We start from the raw sequence: 19,936 nt of genomic DNA on the forward strand, positions 1-19,936 counted from the left end.
CTCTAATACCACTACATCTCTTATGCACCTACTTATCACAAACATTGCACAAGTTTTTTTTTTATTTTTTTTTTTTTTTTTTTTTTGAGGAAGAAGGAACCAAAGGCCATGAGCCCGCAGTAACAGTTCCCTCCAAGAGAAAAACAAAATACAATATAGAGCCAAATTCAAGATCCGATCATTTTGAGATGCCTGGACACACTGCGTTTGAAAGACTGGAGATCATAGGCAGCAGGAAATACAGACAGAGGGAGACAGTTCCAGAGTTGACCTGTTGCATAAATGAAAGACTGGGAGTAACGGTTAATTCTTGCATTAGAGAGTTGGACAGAAAAAGGATGAGAGTCTGCTGCCAGACGGGTGCTACGCGCCCGTCGTAGAGGTGGAGGAATGCAAGCAGACAGTTCAGAGGAGCAGTGACCATTAAAGTAGCGATAGAAAAGAGATAAAGATGCAACAGTGCGGCGAAGAGACAGAGGTTGAAGGGAGTCAGTAAGAGGAGGAGAGTTAATGAGACGAAAAGCCTTTGACTCCATCCTATTGAGAAGAGCTGTATGAGGGGAGCCTCCCCACACATGAGAGTTGTACTCCACACAGGGGCGGATAAAACCCCTGTATAGAGTCAACAATTGCGCAGGGGTAAAGAAAGAGCGGAGTCGGCTTAGCACACCCAATCTCTTGGAAGCAGATTTTACAAGAGATGTAACATGATCTTTCCAAGATAAGTCGCGAGTAAATGAAACCCCAAGCATGTTCAAGGATGATGTAGGATTAAGCTGAATATTATTAAACATTAGTGGGTATACCTGTGGAAGATTTTGTCGGGTTGAAAGGTGTAAGAACTGAGTCTTAGATGCATTACTTGCCATGCCCATGTGGCAAATTGCACATGGCCACTCTTCCTCTTCTTTGACAGTACCGTCACCAACCCTAGATATCATCACTTTTGTTTGATCAGAATTTACTCCCCTTGTTCTCTGTACCATCTCTCCACTTCCTAAATCATTCCTCTGCCTCCTTTCCATTCACTGCAATCATCAGCATACAACATCTCCCATGGGAGTCTATTTCTAAAGTCATGTGAGAGGGCTTTAAGTGCCATGATAAACAACAAGGGACTCAAAACTGATCCTGGATTCACACCAACATTCATGGAAAATTCGTCACTCAAATATCCATTCACTCTTTACCTGGGTGTGAGCACCACATACATAGCCATAACCACCCTAACCAGCCACTCCTCCATCCCAAGCTTTCTCATTGCCCACTTCACTACCTGTCTAGGGACTTTGTCAGAGGCCTTTTCCAAATCAACGAAAACAAAGTACAGTTCCCTTTTCTTTCCTGTATATTTTTCCTGAAGCTGTCGAACAATGAATATGGCATCAGTGGTCCCCCTGCTTGGCATAAACCCAAACTGCACATCATCAATATTCCCTCTTTCTCTAATCATGCCTACTAGAAACCTCTCCATTATCTTCATTATCTGATCTAAAAGCTTTATACCTCTGTAATTTCCTTTTTCCAGGGTATCACCCTTCCCCTTATACACATTTACAATTACACTCTTTAGCCAGCCATCTGAGACAGCACATAGATAATCATATTTAATCATATTTATCAGGTCAGTGACTAACTTTACTCCTGTATCTCCTGAGGCCTTCAACATTTCAGCAGTCAGCCCAGACACACCTGCTGCCTTCCCCTCCTGCATCCTGCCTGTTGGCACTAAACCTTCCCTGTCCCAGTCAAACATCTCATTTAACAGCCCGCTATAATGCTCTCTCGATGCATCTTTTGTATCCCCACTTCACCACTACCCTTCCTTCATCGTTCTTCACACACTGCTTTCCTATAACATTCCAGTTATCCCTCTTCACCTGATGTGTGACCTTAAATATCACATTCTTCCTTTCCCCACGATCTAGGTTATCAAGTAAAAGTCTTTGTGACTCAGACTTCGCTTTGTATACCTCTCTTCTAGCCCTATGCTTGACAGCCAAGTATTCCTCTTTGTTACCATCCTTCTTCCATTCCCAGAAAAGCCTTCTTTTCTTCTTAACTGCAGCTTCTACACCCTCATCCTACCACCAAGTTACTTTATGTCTTGGGGGGGCTTCATGTCCAACTGCTACTGCATCAGTAACTCTCAGGAGGTTGTTCTTGAGGGCTCTGTACTGTTCGTTAACCCGTGGATTGCGCAATTACCTTCCTGTTTTCCACACCATGGTGCACGAAAAATGATTAATTTTATATATATATATCCATCCATCCATCACCTAATCCTACGTTGCCCCATGAGGGGCGTAGGAGCCCGGGGCTAGGAAAGTTGGTTCTGGCATTTAAGATGAGAGTGACCAGCCTCACTCATCCCTGAGTGGCATTACGGGAGCAGCAAACCCCAACCACCCCTTGGATGTAAACCTTAACTGGCTGAATCCGACTGGAGCACCTTTATTACCCACTAAACCACCAGGAGCCAAAATTTGGATATATGGTTACCACCCAGCATAGTAATTGGTTTCCTGGTGTACAGGAAACCATTTGGCTTGTCACTCAGTGTAGAGTCACCCACAGGCAGAATTATATATATATATAAAATGAAGATAAACATCCAAGGCATCATCTGGTGAAAAAAAAAAAAAAAAAAAAAAATCTCTGTCTTTGCATAGGGCCATTTGTAAGCTTACGTAGCTAGTGGAGTAGTAAAAAAAAAAAATGGTTTTTGTTTATTATAAACTTGAAGATAAACATCCAGGACATCATCTGGTGAAAAAAAAAAATCTCTCTCTCTCTCTCTCTCTCTCTCTCTCTCTCTCCCTCCCTCCCTCCCTCCCTCCCTCCCTCCCTCCCTCCCTCCCTCTTTCTTTGCATAGTGCCATGCGTAAGTTTACTTAGGGGTGGAGTAGTTAGCGGTAATGCACGGCCAGCACAGCCTAAGCTGTGAATCACAACGCGACGCTACCCAGCCTGAGCTGTGGCTTGCAATCCACGGGTTAACGTCTCTGTCAACGGCTCCCTGTTCAGCCACCACCCTCCTCTTCTCGCTATAGAAAGTATCCCTTACTGCTTTGTTTTCCAGCTTCCATATTTTTCTCGTAGGTACGTAAGTCCTCTTTTTCATCACTCGTTCTTTCAGCACCATGTCACATATCAATATTTTGTGCTCCTGCACACACTCCTAACATCCCTCACTAACCTGTCAGCCCTCCGGAACAGAAAATAATCAATCTGACTGCTGTTTCCCTCAGACTCGTATGTAATCAACCTACTCTTTCTTTTCCCAAAATGTGTGTTGCATACAATCATGCTCATCGCCTCCCTAAACTCGACTGTCCTTTCCTCTTCTGCATTTGTTGTACCATGTGCACATCCTCCATGTACTCCTTCATATCCTTGAGCTGCATCACCAACATGACCATTTAAGTCCCCTCCCTAAACCACTATGTCATCATCCCCCATATCACCTACTACACATATTAAGTCATCCCGAAATCTATCCTTCTCTGCTTCATCCAAGCTTGCCTGTGGAGCATATGCTGATATAATTGCAAACATCATTCCACTGAACAAAAATTTCATTACTAAATATCCTATCTCATACTCTCACAACATTCATAACATATTCCACCCATTTCTCCGCAACCAACATCCCCACACCCTCAAATCCTCCTGTCCCCCCCCTTCCAAAATAACTTGTAGCAATCCTTCCCAAGAATCCTTCTGGTTGATCCACCCCTGTACTGGACTTCCTGCAAACATGTCACATCCACATTCACTGAAGTCTGCCATATTTAACTGGGCCACCAAGGCTTGGGATGATGTGAAACAGATGACGCTTGCCAATGCCTGGTCCAAGCTGCTGCAAAACAAGGAAACCGTCCAAGATTCTGAAGGGTTTGAGCCATTTCAGGCAACATTAAAACGTGGAGGGAAAAAGGCAACAACTGAGGACATATGGAACAGCTGGAAGCTGACGAAGGACGTCCTGGGTATGAACTTATGACTGACGAAGAGGTTGCCAAGTCTGTGCAGCGGAGAGAGGATGATGGTGGTGGTGATGACGATACAGCCAACGTCCTTAGGCTTAGTCTCTCGCAGGCACGTGAAGCTGCTGATATCCTCCTCAGTTTCCTGGATGGAGTAGAAGGTGATGCCGAGTTTTCTCAGTGCTATAACACATTCTGGGAGCTGAGAGATAGTGTCATACAACGGCAGCACAGGGGCACAGGATTTCATCAGACTCGGTAAGTTACGTAACATTGATGCACTTTTATTTTTTATTACATCACGAAGTTTCACAATTTTCTTTATTGTTTCAGCATTCATTAATTACAAGAATGCACATTCCAAAGGCAGCTACTACAGTGAGTCTTTTTTTTTTTAAAGGATTCCTCCATTGATGAGGCATTGCTCCATTCATATTCACCTGAGGTGGACAACCTGGATTCGGAGTGAAGAAATGTGTTTTTTGTTCGCTCATTCTTTTGTTCATTCTTGTGTGTATGTGTAAAAGACAGAGTACTGATACAAACAGTAAAGTATTCCATTAAAAAATCAATATAACAGTAGAGTACTTTATTTGTTTTGTTTTGACTGATTAATCATGATTTTGGATTATTCAGGCACCCCTTCACACCATACAGCCTGGACAATTGGGCTATCTCTGTACGTGACGAAGGAAGTCCTGTAGAGTGGGAGCAAATGTGGAAGGTGAAAAAAAAAACATGTTAAGGAACATATGAGAAGACAAGCTGCGAGGATTGAAGAAGCAAGATATAGCTGTGTATTGATAATGTTGTTGTTGTTGTCCAAGGCTCATCTGGACTTGAAGCCAGTAAACTCCAGGAACTGGCCTTTTCAGCTGGACACTCCCAGAGTTCAGTTGTGGAGGTTGTATTGCAGGCTTGTTTGTTAAAGTGAAGGGCTGCATTACAGTGAGGAGGTTGTGGACACAAGTAGCAAAGTAGTTTAGTGTACTTTATATGGAGATGAAGTATACTGAGTCACTCACTGAAACCTCCTCTACCATTATACATATCTTACTGCTGTCATAAATTTACAGCATTCAGCATTTTCACTTATAGTTTGTGTGTGTGTGTGTGTGTGTGTGTGTCCACTTGTAGAGTATCAGTTATTTCAAAAGATATCTTTTGTTGTTATTATTATTATTATGTGGTAGGTGGGGGTGCTCACTATCCACTCACCGCTGCGTTGCTGCTCTGAGGTGTCTTCTGTTTCTTCTCTTTCTTCCTTCTTTTCATCATTCCTCTTTTGTCTTTCTTTCCTTCATTCTTTCCTCATCCTTCTGCCGTTTTTTTCCCAGAGACCTGTGCCATGGTGGAATGATGACTGCTCTGTAGCAAAAGGAGCTTACAAAGCAACAGCCCGTTGGTATTTTGCCAGTGGTAGCTTCCCCCCTTCCCCACCTTTGTTGCGACTTCACGGAAATCTTGTCTGCACCAGATAGATACAATAGCCTCTGCTCTTGCAAATCAGTTTTGTGCTGTCTCAAAAAAGGTTCCTTCTAAGCCATGTGCTAGCTTTCATAGGAATCAGGGGAGGCAGAATCTTGACTTTTGCTCTCGTGGCGGAGAGCCTTATAATTTAGATTTCAGCCTCCGTGAGGTGCGTGCTGCCCTCTTGGAGTGTGGTGACACAGCTCCTGGGCCTGACGACATTCCATATGCTCTGCTCGGTCGTCTGCCAACTGACTCAATACAGTTTTTATTGGACCTTTTTAACAGAGTTTGGAGTGAGGGCTCTTTTCCCAAGAGTTGGAAATTTGGTATTGTCTTCTCCATTCCCAAGCCTGGTAAGGACCATTCCCATGTCTCCAACTACAGCCTATTAGTTTAACATTGTGCATATGCAAGTTATTTGAAAAGATGGTCAATGTCAGGCTTGTATAGTTTCTGGAGAAGGGTTGCTTTCTCTCTCCTTCGCAGAGTGGCTTCCGTAAATTACAGTATACTTCCGACAACCTCATCAGGCTCAAGGCATAATCTGTGAAGCTTTTGCTCTAGGCAACACTTTGTGGCTGTGTTCATTGACCTTGAGTTTGTGGCTGTGTTCATTGACCTTGAGAAGGCTTATAACACTGCCTGGCGCCATGGCATCCTCCAACAACTTTATGCCTTTGGTTTACGTGGTCGCCTGCCTGTGTTGCTTAGAGACTTCTTGATTGATTGTGTGTTTCAGGTCTGTGTGGGTTCTACCCTCTCTGCGCCACTGTGCCAGGAGGAAGGTGTCCCACAGGGGAGTGTCTTAAGTGTTTCCCTGTTTGCAGTGGCCATTCATGGTATTCTTGACACTTTGCCTGCTGGGATATTCTCATCCCTTTATGTGGATGACTTAGCTATATGGTTTTCTGGCTCTCGCATGTCTGCCATTGAGTAGTGTATGCAACTTGCCTTCGACAAGATTTCTACCTGGGCCACTTCCAAGGGTTTTTGGTTTTCCCCTTCTAAGACTGTGGCTGTGCACTTTTGTAGGATGAGAGGGGCACACCCGGACCCTGATCTCCAGCTTTGTGGCAGAGACAGAATTATTGGGCCTGACGTTTGACTGCTTTTTGACCTGGGTCTCACACTTGGCAAGTCTTAAAGCATCATGTATGAAGGCTCTCAGTCTATTGAGGGTTCTGTCCCATACCTCTTGTGGTGTTGATCGGAGGACACGCTTGCATTTGTTTTAGGTCTTCGTAGCCTCCAAGCTGTCATATGGCTGCAAGGTCTTCTCTGCCACAGAGTCCAGACTAAAAACTCTAGATGCTGTCTATCATGCTGGTCTTCACCTTGCAACTGGGGCTTTTCAGTCATCTCCGATTCCCAGCTTGTTGGTGGAAGCTGGTGTGCCTCCCTTAGATCAGCTGCATCAGTCTGTTGCAGTACGGTGCTGGCTCCAGATTCATCCCCTTTCAGACTCACTTGTCTGTGAGTGTGTGATGCAACAGTGTTGTTTTTTGTATTATGGTAGACGCCCTCGCATGCCTCATCCGTTTGGGTATAGGTTTGGGGATATAATGGAGGAGTTTGATTTGTCAGCAGTACCTCTCAGTCCCGTTCAGATCCCAAGGGTTGCGCCATGGATTTTGCCCAAGGTAACCTTCTGCAGGTTTTTTTGCAGGCCCAAAGGATTCTGTTGCTCCTCAGTCTCTTTTACAGTTATTTTTAGAACATTCAAGTCATGGTGGCTCTGTGCCCATGTATACTGATGGCTCTAAATCCACCTCTGGTGTTGATTTTGGAGTTGTGTTTCCCAATTTTAGCCATGGAGATAATCTTCCTTTGGCTTCCCCAGTTTTTACTGCAGAGTTGTCAGCTATTGTTTTAGCCCTGACGTTGGCGTTTGTTCACCATGGCAATTATTTTACTATTTTTAGCGACTCAAGGGGCACTTTTGGCCGTGGACTCTTTTAATTCCTCCCATCCTATAGTTTTAGCTATTTTGGAGTGGCTGTTCCTCATTCATCATTGGGGGAAGAGAGTGGATTTCTGCTGGGTTCCCGCACATGTTGGAGTCATGGGTAATGATAGGGTAGATGCACTAGCTAAAGCTGCATCTTCTCAACAGTCCCCAACCGACTACCTGCCTCCTGCTTCTGATGTAACGCCTCACTTGCGGTACGCAATTCGTACGTGTTGGCAGAGACACTGGGATGGTGTTGCTCATAGTAAACTAAAAGAAATCTTTCAGAGAGTGGTTGTGCCAAGGGTTCTCCCCTCCTTTCCTCGGCGATTGGAGGTGGCTCTTGTTAGGCTTCACATTGGGCACTCTCAGCTTACACATGGGTTCCTGATGTGTGGTGAGACTCAATTGTACTGTGATGATTGCCTTGTTCCCCTTACTGTTCGTCACTTGCTGGTCGAGTATCTGAGTTTGGGGGACCTACGTCAGAGATTCCTTCATAGACATAAGGGGGCAGATGGTGCCTGCTGTCTCTCCTTGATGCTTGGTGGAGCCCATAGTGATTTTACTGATGTTTTTAGTTTTCTTCAGGAGGTGGGCCTCCTTCCACATTTATAAGTAATTGTTATTTTATAAACTATTCTTTTATTATTTTCAGTGTTTTATACCTACTAACAGATGTTAACTGTTTTGAATATGCACCTTTATGTGCTGTGTCTTTTACCTTGTTGTTCGATGGCATATGACCCTGGCAGTTGCGCCACCAGATTTTAATGCAGTCAATCAATCTTCCTTCTGCCTACAGGTGACTGTACACTCCCCTTCTGTCTTTCTTTCCTTCATTCTTTCCTCTTCCTTCTGCCAATGGGTGACTCTATGCAGAGTGAGAAGCCTAATGGTTTCCTGTACACCAGAAAATCATTTACTGCACTGGGTGGTAACCATATAACCAAATTATGGCACCTGGTGGTTTATTGGGTAATTAAGGCACTCCTGTTGGATTCAGTCTGTGCGGGTTTATATCTGAGGGATGGTTGGGGTTTATTGCTCACGTAATGCCACTCAGGGATGAGTTAGGCTGGTCGCTCTCATCTTAAACGTCAGGACCAACTTGCCTAGCCCTGGGCTCCTATGGTCCTCATGGGGCAACACTGGATTATGTGATGATGATGATTGATATTTATTATTAAGATTAGGGAATGCATTTTGTAGTGAAGGCAGTAATGAATGTTACCAACAAACTTCTCAGCTAAAAAAGTTTTCCCGGAGCTGAAAATAATCCAATAGCAATAGGAGTAATATGAAAAATTACAATAAATTATACCCTGAGAGTAATGATATTAATGTCCAATTATTTTGTGACCATGAATAATGTGCATTCTGACAGGATGCTGAACTGAAGGTAATGGTTAAAAAGATCCTGGAGGGAGCCAACTTGGAGGAAGTGACCATGAAGAGCGTGTGCCGGCAAGTGTATGACAGCTACCCAGACTTTGACCTCACACACAAGAAGACTTTCATTAAGGAAACTGTAAAATCTGTAAGTTTTTATTGATTCATCTTTAGTTATATACTTTTCTATATCTCTTTCCCCAGTACAAAGGGAGATATTTATATCCTGTTCTGTATCTTTCCCTGTACAAAGGGAGAGGAGTATGTGACAATCATAGAGGTATTTGTCATCCTAGAGTAGTGGAAAAGATGAACTTATGGTAGAATAATTGTCCATAGTGAGAGGTTCTTGGTGACACTAGGACAGTGTGGGGATGATACAGAGGATTTATTGCAACGTAAGATATTTTTATGCATGAAAATACAGAGGAGTGTTGTGGGTAGAGGGAGAGGAATATTCAGATTGAAAGACTGAAAGTAGAGAAGCTTAGAAACATGGCAGTGGCAGATGAATATGAACTAAAGATAGAGGAGTTTGGGATCAGTGAATTGGGAGCAAATGGGTCTTGATAGCTTATTTGCAGACATGGAGTGCAGGGTTAGGAATGCAAAGACAGAGATTAGAAAGGTAACAACTGCACTCTTTATCCTAACTTGGCATAAAGTTGCTATCTCTCCATCTTCAGTGGACAGCTGAAATGGTAGATGAACACTGGAATGTGATGCTAGTGACAAAAAGAAAAAAGAAAAGAAGAAGAAATAGTACAATGGAAAGGATTTAGAGCTTTTGCATTGTCTTTATGTGCCACTGAGGTACGTACAGTAAAAGTCCAATTATTCGGCAGCTTATTATTCGGTAGATCCAATATTTCGGCAGTTTTTGAGAATTAGTCCCATTTATAAAAGTCTTTGATTGTTGGGCGGATATTCCAAATCATCTGGCAGTCCAAGAAGTGTTGTCTGTGACTTGTAGGCCTACTGTGTCATTACATGTGTATATGTTCACTAATTTCTATATTTTCTCAGATTAAGGTATTATATAGTACAGTATCATACAGTACAGTATCCCCTCCCCCTCAGATTAGTGAGGGTTACATTCTTGACCCCCTTGCTAAATCTTGAAATTCGCAAATTTTGAATGCCTTCTTGAAAATAACATTTACTGGTACCGTTAATTGCGTAGCCTGTGAACCACTGGTATTGTAATGTATTACCCACAGATAAATATTTCTTGTTAAATCTGTTTCCCCATTGTTTTTAGCTGTACAGCTGTGACAACTCTTGTTTAACTAGACCTAACCTAACCTAGTTTAATGTACCTAAAAATTTAACCAAACCTACCCAGACCTAGAGTTGGGAAATTGGGAAACAAAATCCACCTTTGAGTACATAGAGCAAGTTTCTTCCATTGCGCTGGAAACAAACAACTGTAGGTATTGCTTATGGCTTAACCCCTCAATGGCCATGGGTTCAGAAATTTGCATGCACCCCTGGCCAGCCTGGAACAATTTTTTACAGAGTTATAAAATCAATTTATTTTTCTTAAAGATGTGAAGAGAATCATCTGGCTCACCTAGCAATGATTTTTTTTTTTCCCCATCTTGTGATTTGGCTTGACTGCCGAAATGTTGAAGGCCTCAGGCGATATAGGGGTGAGTTTAGTCACTGACCTGATAAATAGGATTATTTATGAGTGTGTTGTCCCAGATGATTGGCTGAAGAGTGTAATTGTAAATGTGTATAAAGGGAAGGGTGATGCCCTGGAAGGAGGAAATCATAGAGGTATAAAGCTTTTAGATCAGATAATGGAGGTAATGGAGAGAGTTTTAGAAGGTATGATTAGAGAAAGGGTGAATATTGATGAGATGCAGTTTGGGTTTATGCCAGGTAGGGGGACCACTGATGCTATATTCACCGTTCGACAGCTTCAGGAAAAATATATTGGTAGGAGAAGGGATCTTTATTTTGTTTTTGTTGATTTGGAAAAGGCCTTTGACAGAGTCCCTAGAGAGGTGGTGAAGTGGGCAATGAGAAAGCTTGGCTTCGAGGAGTGGCTGGTTAGGGTGGTTATGACCATGTATGTGGGTGCTCACACCCAGGTGAGAGTGAATGGAGATTTGAGTGATGAGTTTTCCGTGAATGTTGGTGTGCATCAGGGGTCAGTCTTGAGTCCCATGTTTATCATGGTACTTGAAGCCCTTTCACATGACTTTAGGAACGGACTCCCATGGGAGTTGTTGTATGCTGATGATTTGGTGTTGATTGCAGAGAACGAAAGGGAGGCGGAGGAAAGGTTTAGGAAGTGGAGAGATGGTATGGGGCAAAAGGGTTTAAGGATAAATGCAGATAAAACAAAAGTGATGATATCTAGGGTTGGTGGCGGTACTGTCAAAGATGAGGGAGAGTGACCATGTGCAGTTTGCCACAAGGGCGTGGGAAGTAATTCCATCTTGTGCAGTGTGTGATAAATGGGTGCATAAGAGATGTAGTGGTATCAGAGGTAGACTGCGAGATAATGCTGATTTTATGTGTATGGCGTGCCGGGGTGAGCAGGTGGTGATTGTCAGACATGAAAGGATTGAACTTGCTGGTGAATCTCTTGAGTGTGTGGAAGAGTTTTGTTATTTGGGAGACATGTTGTGTGCTGGAGGTGGGGCTAGAGCCAGCTCTGTGGCTATCAGTACTCTCTCTCTCTCTCACAGACGCGCAAAAGAATGAGCGCTAAATGTATGTTTAACTTTCAGATGAAAGATCTTTTCAGTTCATGTTCCTGTAGTTTATTTGCTGTGTGTGTGTGTGTGTGTGTGTGTGTGTGTGTGTGTTTTTTTTTTTTTTTTTTTTAAGGAAGAAATCGCTACTTAGTGAAGTCGTTAATTATGAGTTCAGCTATTCTTGGGTTCTACTGTATACAGTAGTCAAGTCTCCTAAGGCGCGGTTAATTGGTTCTGGACCGTGACCGTGCCATAGAAAACTGCATCATACAAATAACTAAACTTATGGGAAAAATGCAATTTGGTTCTGGACATTCGCCCAAAGTCTCCTTTTTACCCCCACTCTTCCCCATTTTTCGCCACTTTACACATGCACACAATCAAGCAATCAGTCAATGCATTTATTACACACAAATTGAACAATAATTAATAAGGGGCACTATGTAACAATAGTCACAAAAAACAGGAGAGTGATCAGGTAACAAGCAGTCTGGCTACACACTGAGCGGGGCTTGAATGGTGGGCGAGGGCTGAGGTTCACTCTCCGGCCGCCAGGGGAATTTGCCCGCGCATTGCAAACCTCGCCGCGCTCGTGCCATGGGTATAATTTATGCTCGTGGTTCATTATTTTGGTTCTGGCACCTTGCCGTGTCACAGAAGACCGTGCCATAAGCGACTTGACTGTACTCTCTCCAAACACATTTGTAATAATATACGTACATTAATGATGACAGTGATCACCAATACATATAAGGTACTGAGTGGGCAAATCCGATTACTTGGCATGGGCTCGGTCCCATAGATGCCGAATAATTGGACTTTTTCTGTACAAGGAGTTAGAAAAGGATGAAAATTTCCGCCGTGTTAAGGTGGAAAAAACAGTGGTACATCTTCTATATGGATGGGCATCGTATGCACAGAATCCCAACGCACAGTAGAAATGGTGGGGGGGGGGGATGGGAGTAGACAGCACCAAAGATGTCTCATGGATGGGAAAAGGATACCATTACACAGTGGAGCTTGGTACAGGGGTCCCTGAATATTGAAACAGCTCTCACTGCCACATTTAATTCATTGAAACCTCCTTAATGTCACTGTCTTAGGTGTCCTTTACTTTTATGCAGTAGAATATGATATTTAAGGTGGCAAATCTGGTGAAGAGGGAGAATCGGGATATTATAAATGAGCAGTATGTGAAGAATGTTGAAGGAACCTGGAAGGGTTCCGGTAGTGGTGAACAGTGGTATTAAAGATGCATGGAGAGAGCATTATAACTGGTTGTTGATTGAGGAGTCTGACTGGGACAGGGAAGGTTTGAAGCCAGCAGATCCAGTGTTTGGCTCTTGGTCTTTGCTTGATCCTGCTAATGTGAGTGAGGCAATAGGCAGGATGCAGGTGAGGAAGGTAGCAGGTGTGTCTGAGTTGACTGCTGGAATATTGAAGGCCTCAGGAGATAAAGGAGTGAGGTTAGTCACTGACCTGATAAATATGATTATATATGAGTGTGTTATCCCAGATGATTGGCTGAAGAGTGTAATTGTAAATGTGTACAAGGGAAAGCGTGATGCCCTGAAAAGACGAAATCATAGAGGTATAAAGCTTTTAGATCAGATAATGAAGATAATGGAGAGAGTTCTAGAAGGTATGATAAGAGAAAGAGGGAATATTGATGAGATGCAGTTTGGATTTATGCCAAGCAGGGGGACCACTGACACCGTATTCATTGTTAAACAGCTTCAGGAAAAATATATAGGAAAGAAAAGGGGGCTGTACTTTGTTTTTGTTGATTTGGAGAAGGCCTTTGACAGAGTCCCTGGAGAGGTGGTGAAGTGGGCAATGAGAAAGCTTGGGATGGAGGAGTGGCTGGTTAGGTTGGTTATGGTTATGTATGTGGTGCTCACACCCAGGCAAGAGTGCATGGAGATTTGAGTGATGAGTTTTCTGTGAATGTTTGTGTGCATCATGGGTCAATTTTGAGTCCCTTGTTGTTTATCATGGTACATAAAGCCCTGTCACATGACTTCAGAAATGGACTTCTGTTGGAGATGTATGCTGATGATTTGGTGTTGATTGCAGAGAATGAAAGGGAGGCAGAGGAAAGATTTAGGAAATGTAGAGATGGTATGGGGCACAAGGGCTTAAGAATAAAAGCAGATAAAAGTGATGATATCTAGGGTTGGTGGCAATATTGTCAAAGAAGAGGGAGAGTGGCCATGTGCAATTTTCCACAAGGACATGGGAAGTAATTCCATCTTGTGCAGTGTTTGTGATGAGTGGGTGCATAAAAGATGTAGTGGTATTAGAGGTAGAAAGTGAGATAATTCTGCTTTTATGTGTGCAGTGTGTTGAGGAAAGCAGGTGGCGATTGTCAAGCGTGAAAGGATTGAACTTGGTGTTGAGTCTCTTGAGTGTGTGGAGGAGTTTTGTTATCTGGGAGACATGTTATGTGCTGGAGGTGGGGCTGGAGCTAGCTCTGTGGCTAGGGTGAGGAGTGGTTGGAAGAATTTTAGGGAGCTCTTGCCTCTTTTGACATTGAGAGGGCTCTCCCTACAATCTAAAGGATTTTTGTATGCAGCATATGTTAGGAGTGTAATGCTGTATGGTAGTGAGACCTGGGCAATGAAGGAAGAGGATATTCGCAGGCTCGGATGTACAGAAATGACAGTGATTAGGTGAATGTGTAGTGCGTCCCTGAGTGCAAGGCCTGGGGGGAATAGGTTTACAATGGAAGAGTTGAAGATGGGACTGGAGTGTATTGGTGTTGTGATGAGGAGAGGTAGATTGAGATGACTGGGCTTGTGGAGAGGTAATTGGGTGCAGAAAGTGAGAAGTGTAAATATTAGGGGTGGGGTTGTGAGGGGTAGACCAAAAAAGACCTGGGACGAGGTAATTAAATGTGATCTCAGGATTACGGGACTGAACAGGGAGACTGCCTGAGATCGAGCATCATGGAGAGCTGCCATTAAGTGACCAAAGCCGACGCATGTAATCATGTTGGAGCCTTCAAAAACAAAATGGAATGAGGCTATACCCTTGGCAATCCTGATCATTTCAGTAGTCTGGTTGGGGTAATATATGATTTTTAGCAGACATTTTTGGTGAGCCCCCTTCCCCCAACTACAACATTAGGATTTTTCATCCAGCCAGTGCATCAAAGCAGAGTTTTACTCTTTTAATATGAAAGGGCACACATTGAAGTATGGATAGATTTAATTCAGGTATTATTCGTTTAAGTTACATGATTTTTATCCACCATTGAAATAACATACATGTACATTTTGTGAAAGAGTTTTGAGCGTGATGAGATCGTATATTTTAAGATAATACAGGAATTCCAGTTTTAGGTCAATATTTACAGTAGTATTGTCAGGCTGAGAACTAAGATTTGTATTTACAGTAGTGTTGTCAGGGTTATTCCTTTGATATTTGGATTTCAAGGAGAACTACATAAAATACTACAATATGTGTTGGAGGGGAGAGTTAAGTAGGGATAGTGAGTGAAAATGAAAAAATACAGATGTCACCTCGTAATCTGTCTTAAATCATTAGTCATCCCATCATACCAGAGAAATGCTTGGATATATTTACAAGAGCCTGACTCAGATGGTGTAAGTCACAGTCACCCATTGAGCATCCAGTGAAGTAAGTTGCAGCTCACAGGTCAATGTCACTGTCTTACCAGTATGTCTGATTTACTCCTGCTCGGTAGGCTGTGCCCTTGGGAAGCATATTTGTAGTCTAGTTAGAGTTATACAAGATCTTTAGTAGGCAGGTTGAGGTCAGGCCAGCCTGTTGGTTTTTACATTCATTTTTTTTAATGGGATTGAAGGTACCTTGAGTGTGCAGAATCTGGTTAACACTTCTGTGCATGGGGGTGGGGGGAGCACAGTACTGTGTCGAGTGATTTCCATTAAACCGGTAGATAGACTCTTGGTGGTCTAGTAGGTTAAGACACTTCAGCTAGATGTGGCCCTTACAGATGTAAAGTCTAGGGATGGTTGGGGTTAATTGCTCACATGATGCTGCCCAGGGGTTGATGACTAGTCACCTTTGCCTGAAATTTTCAGATTGCATTGCCTATGGTATGACAACTCTAAACTGGCGGCTAGGGTGTTGCGCGAACCTCTGTAGTGTTGCCACATTTTCCATACCTGCAATGCTGCCCCCCCCCCCCTCTCTCTCTCTCTCTCTCTCTCTCTCTCTCGCCTGGGGGGGGGGGAGATATGCATCACCCTGGGGAATTTTGTTTCTTTTATGAATGGCTGCTATAAACTTATCCTTTCATTTATTTTATTTTTTTTATTATACCTAATTATATTTAAAAATATTTATTATTGTTTTACAAGCAAGAAGTGGAAGGAGAATATAAGAGAGTATGGAACAGTGGGTGCAAGGATTGTATGGGTGAGGATGAAAGTAGGTATACAAGCATGGGCGATTGTATGTGTGTATGCTCCAACAGAGGATCGAGTGGCAAGAGTGAAAGATGAGTTTTGGGCGAGAGTAGAAGCATGTATGGACAAGTTTGAGAGGAGCGAGAGAGTGCTGTTGATTGGAGACATGAATGGCAAAGTTGGGAATGTACGAGTGGATGGAGTGGTTGGTCAGTGGGGTGTGCCAGCTGAAGTAGATGGGAATGGTAGTGCTTTGGTGGACATCTGTGCTGGTAAGGGGTTGGCAATAGCCAACACCTACTTTCGTCATAAGATGATCCACCGGTATACATGGAGAGTAATGAGGAGGATGGATGGTGAACTTGTTGAACGAAAGGCAATGATAGACTACATGTGTGTGGATGAGCGAATGAGAAGACAAGTGTTGGATGCAAGGGTGTGGAGAGGGTGGGGGAATGGAGTCTCGGACCATCACTTAGTGATGGCCAAGGTAGAGCTGCAAAGAAAGTGGTTGAGGAGACGAAGGGGAAGACTGGAGGAAGCAGCTCCTGTGAGAAGAGTGGAGAAATTGCAAGATAGTGAGAAAATGACAGAGTATAAGAGCATAGTGGAAGAAAGATTGGGAAGGTATGAGCTAGAGCAGATGGAAGGGTTGGAAGACGTATGTATGATATTCACGGAAGAGATAAGCGCAGCGTGTGAGGCGGTTTGTGGAGTGAGGAGGAGATGCAAGGGTGTGCAAGGGACAGCATGGTGGAATGATGAGGTGAAACGAGCTGTGGAACAAAAGAAGAAGGCATATGGTTAATGGTTGGCGAGTAGAGGTAGGGGAGAAGAGAGAGGTATATGTGAGCAGGAGAAGGGAGGTTAAGAGACTGGTGAAGGAGAGTAAGAAGAAAGTGGATGAAGAGTTTGGGAGGAATCTGAGTGTGAAATGGAGGGAGAGTAAGAAATTGTTTTGGAAGGAGGTAAAGAAAGTAAGGCAGTGTGAAAGGGGAAATAGTAGGGGAGTGAAAGGTAGGAATAATAGATTGTTGGTGGAGAAGAGAGAGAAATTGAGGAGATGGAAGGAGCACTTTGAGGATTTGTTGAATGTACAGAGTGAGAGCAGTGTGAGTATAAGTGGTTGGGGAATGGCTGGGAGAAGAAGAGATGAGAGGAGGGAGGAAGAGATCAGTAGGTCGGAAGTAGTGGAAGCAATGAAGAAGATTAAGCTGGGAAAGGCCCCAGGAATTGATGGAGTGTGTGGTGAAATGCTTAGGTATGGGGGTGAGATTGTTGTGGAGTGGATATGGAAGTTGTGTAGATTGGCTTGGGAAGAGGGAAGGGTTCCAGAGGACTGGAAATCAGGTATAATTGTTCCTCTGTACAAAGGAAAAGGGGAGAGAGAAGTATGTGGTAACCATAGGGGTATTTGCCTTCTTAGTGTGACTGGTAAAATATATGGTAGAATACTCATTGATAGGGTTAGGCATATGACAGAGGAGCTAGTTGGAGAAGAACAAGGGGGATTTAGGAAGGGAAAAGGGTGTGTAGATCAGATATTTGTTCTAAGATGTTTAGTGGAGAAGTATCTAGAGAAGGGAAGGAAAGTGTATGCTGCCTTCATGGACTTGGAGAAAGCTTATGACAGAATAGATAGGCAAGGTATGTGGAAGGTATTAAGAATATATGGAGTGGAGGGGAAATTGTTGAGTGCTGTGAAGAGTATGTACGAGGGAGCTAGGGCTACGGTGCGAGTGGATGGTGAGCTGAGTGAGTTCTTTGATCTCAATGTGGGACTGAAACAGGGGTGTGTGATGTCTCCATGGCTTTTTAATATATATATGGATGGGGTTGTAAAGGAGGTGCAAGGTAGGGCAGTGGATGTGGGGGTGGCCCTAATGAATGAGGGTGAGATTTGGAAGCTTCCGGTGTTGCTGTTTGCTGATGATACAGTATTGTTGAGTGAAGATGAATGGGAGTTGCAAGGTTTGGTGAATGAATTTGGGACAGTGTGTAGGAGGAGGAAGCTGAAAGTTAATGTAAACAAAAGTAAAGTTATGGTGTTTGAGAGGAATGAAGTCACAGAGTGTGCAGTGAGGTTGGATGGTGAGGATATGGAGAAAGTGAGTGCATTCAAGTACTTGGGTAGTGTGATGAGTAAGGATGGAACTTTGGGGGATGAAGTACGTGAAAGGGTACAGCAGGGAAGAAAGGTTGTTGGTACACTGAAAGCAGTGATGAGAAATAGGGAGGTGAGTATGGAAGTTAAGAAGTCACTGCATGATGGTATTGTGATCCCTACCCTGACGTATGGAAGTGAGGCGTGGACCTTGCAAGAGAGGAATAAGTCAAGAGTGAGAGCAGTGGAAATGAGTTACTTGAGAGGAGCATGTGGAGTGACGTGGAGGGACAGGTTGACAAATGAAGAAGTGAAGGAACGTTGTGGGGTAGATGTGGATGTGGTTGAAAAGATTAGGAGAAATACACTGAGGTGGTTTGGACATGTGGAGAGAATGGAGAATGAAAGACTGACTAAGAGGGTGTATGTAGGTGAGGTGGAGGGAGGGAGAGGGAGGGGTAGACCGAGGATGAGGTGGAGGGATGGAGTTGAGAGGTATATGAGGGTGGGGGGGGGTGAGTTGGGGGGAGGGGAGTCAAATGGTGGGTGACAGAGTGACTTGGAGGCATTTTGTCTGCGGCCACCCTTTGCGGGATTAGGGCGTCGGGCTATAGATAGATAGATAGATATAGTTTTACATATGGCGCCAGATGACTTCTGAGTCAAGGTCACAAAGGAAAGTGACACAAGAAGCTCTGGCCGGGTTAGATTGGGTCTGTGTGAGTGTTCCCACTCTGAGGGTTTAATGTATTATATATTTTTTTTTACTTAGAAATTGGCTTATTTTTACTTATATTCCTGCACATTATATTATAATCATAATTGTGACATTATTACCAACCCCAGAAATACGGTACAAGCCAATAAAAGTGACTACTTTTTTTATTTTTTTTTTTTTTTTTTTTTTTTTCTTTTTTTTTTCTTTTTTTTTTTAGCAACACTAAAGTATTTATGCCTCGTTTCTGTATTGACGTATAAATATTTTATGCATAGTAAGTTTACTGTTCTTTCATATATTATAATACACACATTAACATTGTATTCATATGTGTTTATCTTATTTGTGACGTCTCTTACATATATAACAGCCGTTTCACATCGCGGGTTTTGGAAACAGAGCAACACTGTACAGAGGTTTGTGCCACACCCTAGCTGCCAGTTTAGAGTTGTCATGCCATAATGTAGGTTCCTTACACTCTCGATGGGGCAGGATTAGATAATGGATGGGTGGATGGAAAGCCTGCAGTACAGGCACTTAATAATTGTGTATGTATTAGAAACGCTCACTAATATGATCTTTTCTTCCATTACAGATAATATCGTGATGGGCCAATGCGTCACCCTAAAAATAGTACAAATTGTTCATATTGCGTGTATTTTTTTTAATTATTACGGTACCATAGTTTTACATTGGATTAATGATTGAAGTGTACTAACGCAATCATCTCAAGATTTTAGAATGTTTTACTGTTCTGGTAATCTCCTCTTTCCCCTCCTTTCTTATGTCTCTTCATTCTTTCCATATCTTGTTATAAATTTTTGTATACTGTCCATGCTATTATGCTCTTTCCACTGCTGTTTGTGGTGTTCCTTCCCTCTAACTTGGAACATATTCAGCCACCACCCCTACCCTTTTCATTCTTGTTTTTTGTCTCTTCATATCACCCACTTGCTTCTTGTTAACCTTTCGATATGGTGACATCTTTTTTATATTTTATTCTTGTTACCTCCAGACAGTTCTATTCAACTTTAAAGTGATCTCTCATACTGTATGGGTTAATGAAGGCTGCATGTAACCCATCCAGTTCTAAAAGTATTTTCAGAGCTGAACAGAATTGTTAGAAGGTAATGAGTAAAGGAAAATTACGTCACCATATTCAAGGGTTTAAAGTTCCCCCAGCACACTCAGTAGATCATGGCACTAG

General features: G+C 43.0%; 1 protein-coding gene across 1 annotated transcript in view; it reads left to right on the forward strand.

The window, feature by feature from the left end:
- LOC145396755 (protein DEK-like) overlaps positions 1 to 19,591 on the forward strand; it is a 113,022-nt gene extending 93,431 nt beyond the window's left edge. The window contains exons 7-8 of the mRNA XM_080270040.1: positions 8,798 to 8,950; positions 19,325 to 19,591. Of these exons, the coding sequence (XP_080126166.1) occupies positions 8,798 to 8,950; positions 19,325 to 19,336 (165 nt within the window). The 3' untranslated portion in view covers positions 19,337 to 19,591. The remainder of the gene's footprint in view (positions 1 to 8,797; positions 8,951 to 19,324) is intronic.
- Positions 19,592 to 19,936: the final 345 nt, after the last annotated feature.

The sequence above is a fragment of the Coenobita brevimanus genome, chromosome 39, assembly GCF_032717465.1.
Source record: "Coenobita brevimanus isolate Jiangsu-jjx chromosome 39, ASM3271746v2, whole genome shotgun sequence".
In the NCBI taxonomy this organism is placed as follows: domain Eukaryota; kingdom Metazoa; phylum Arthropoda; class Malacostraca; order Decapoda; family Coenobitidae; genus Coenobita; species Coenobita brevimanus.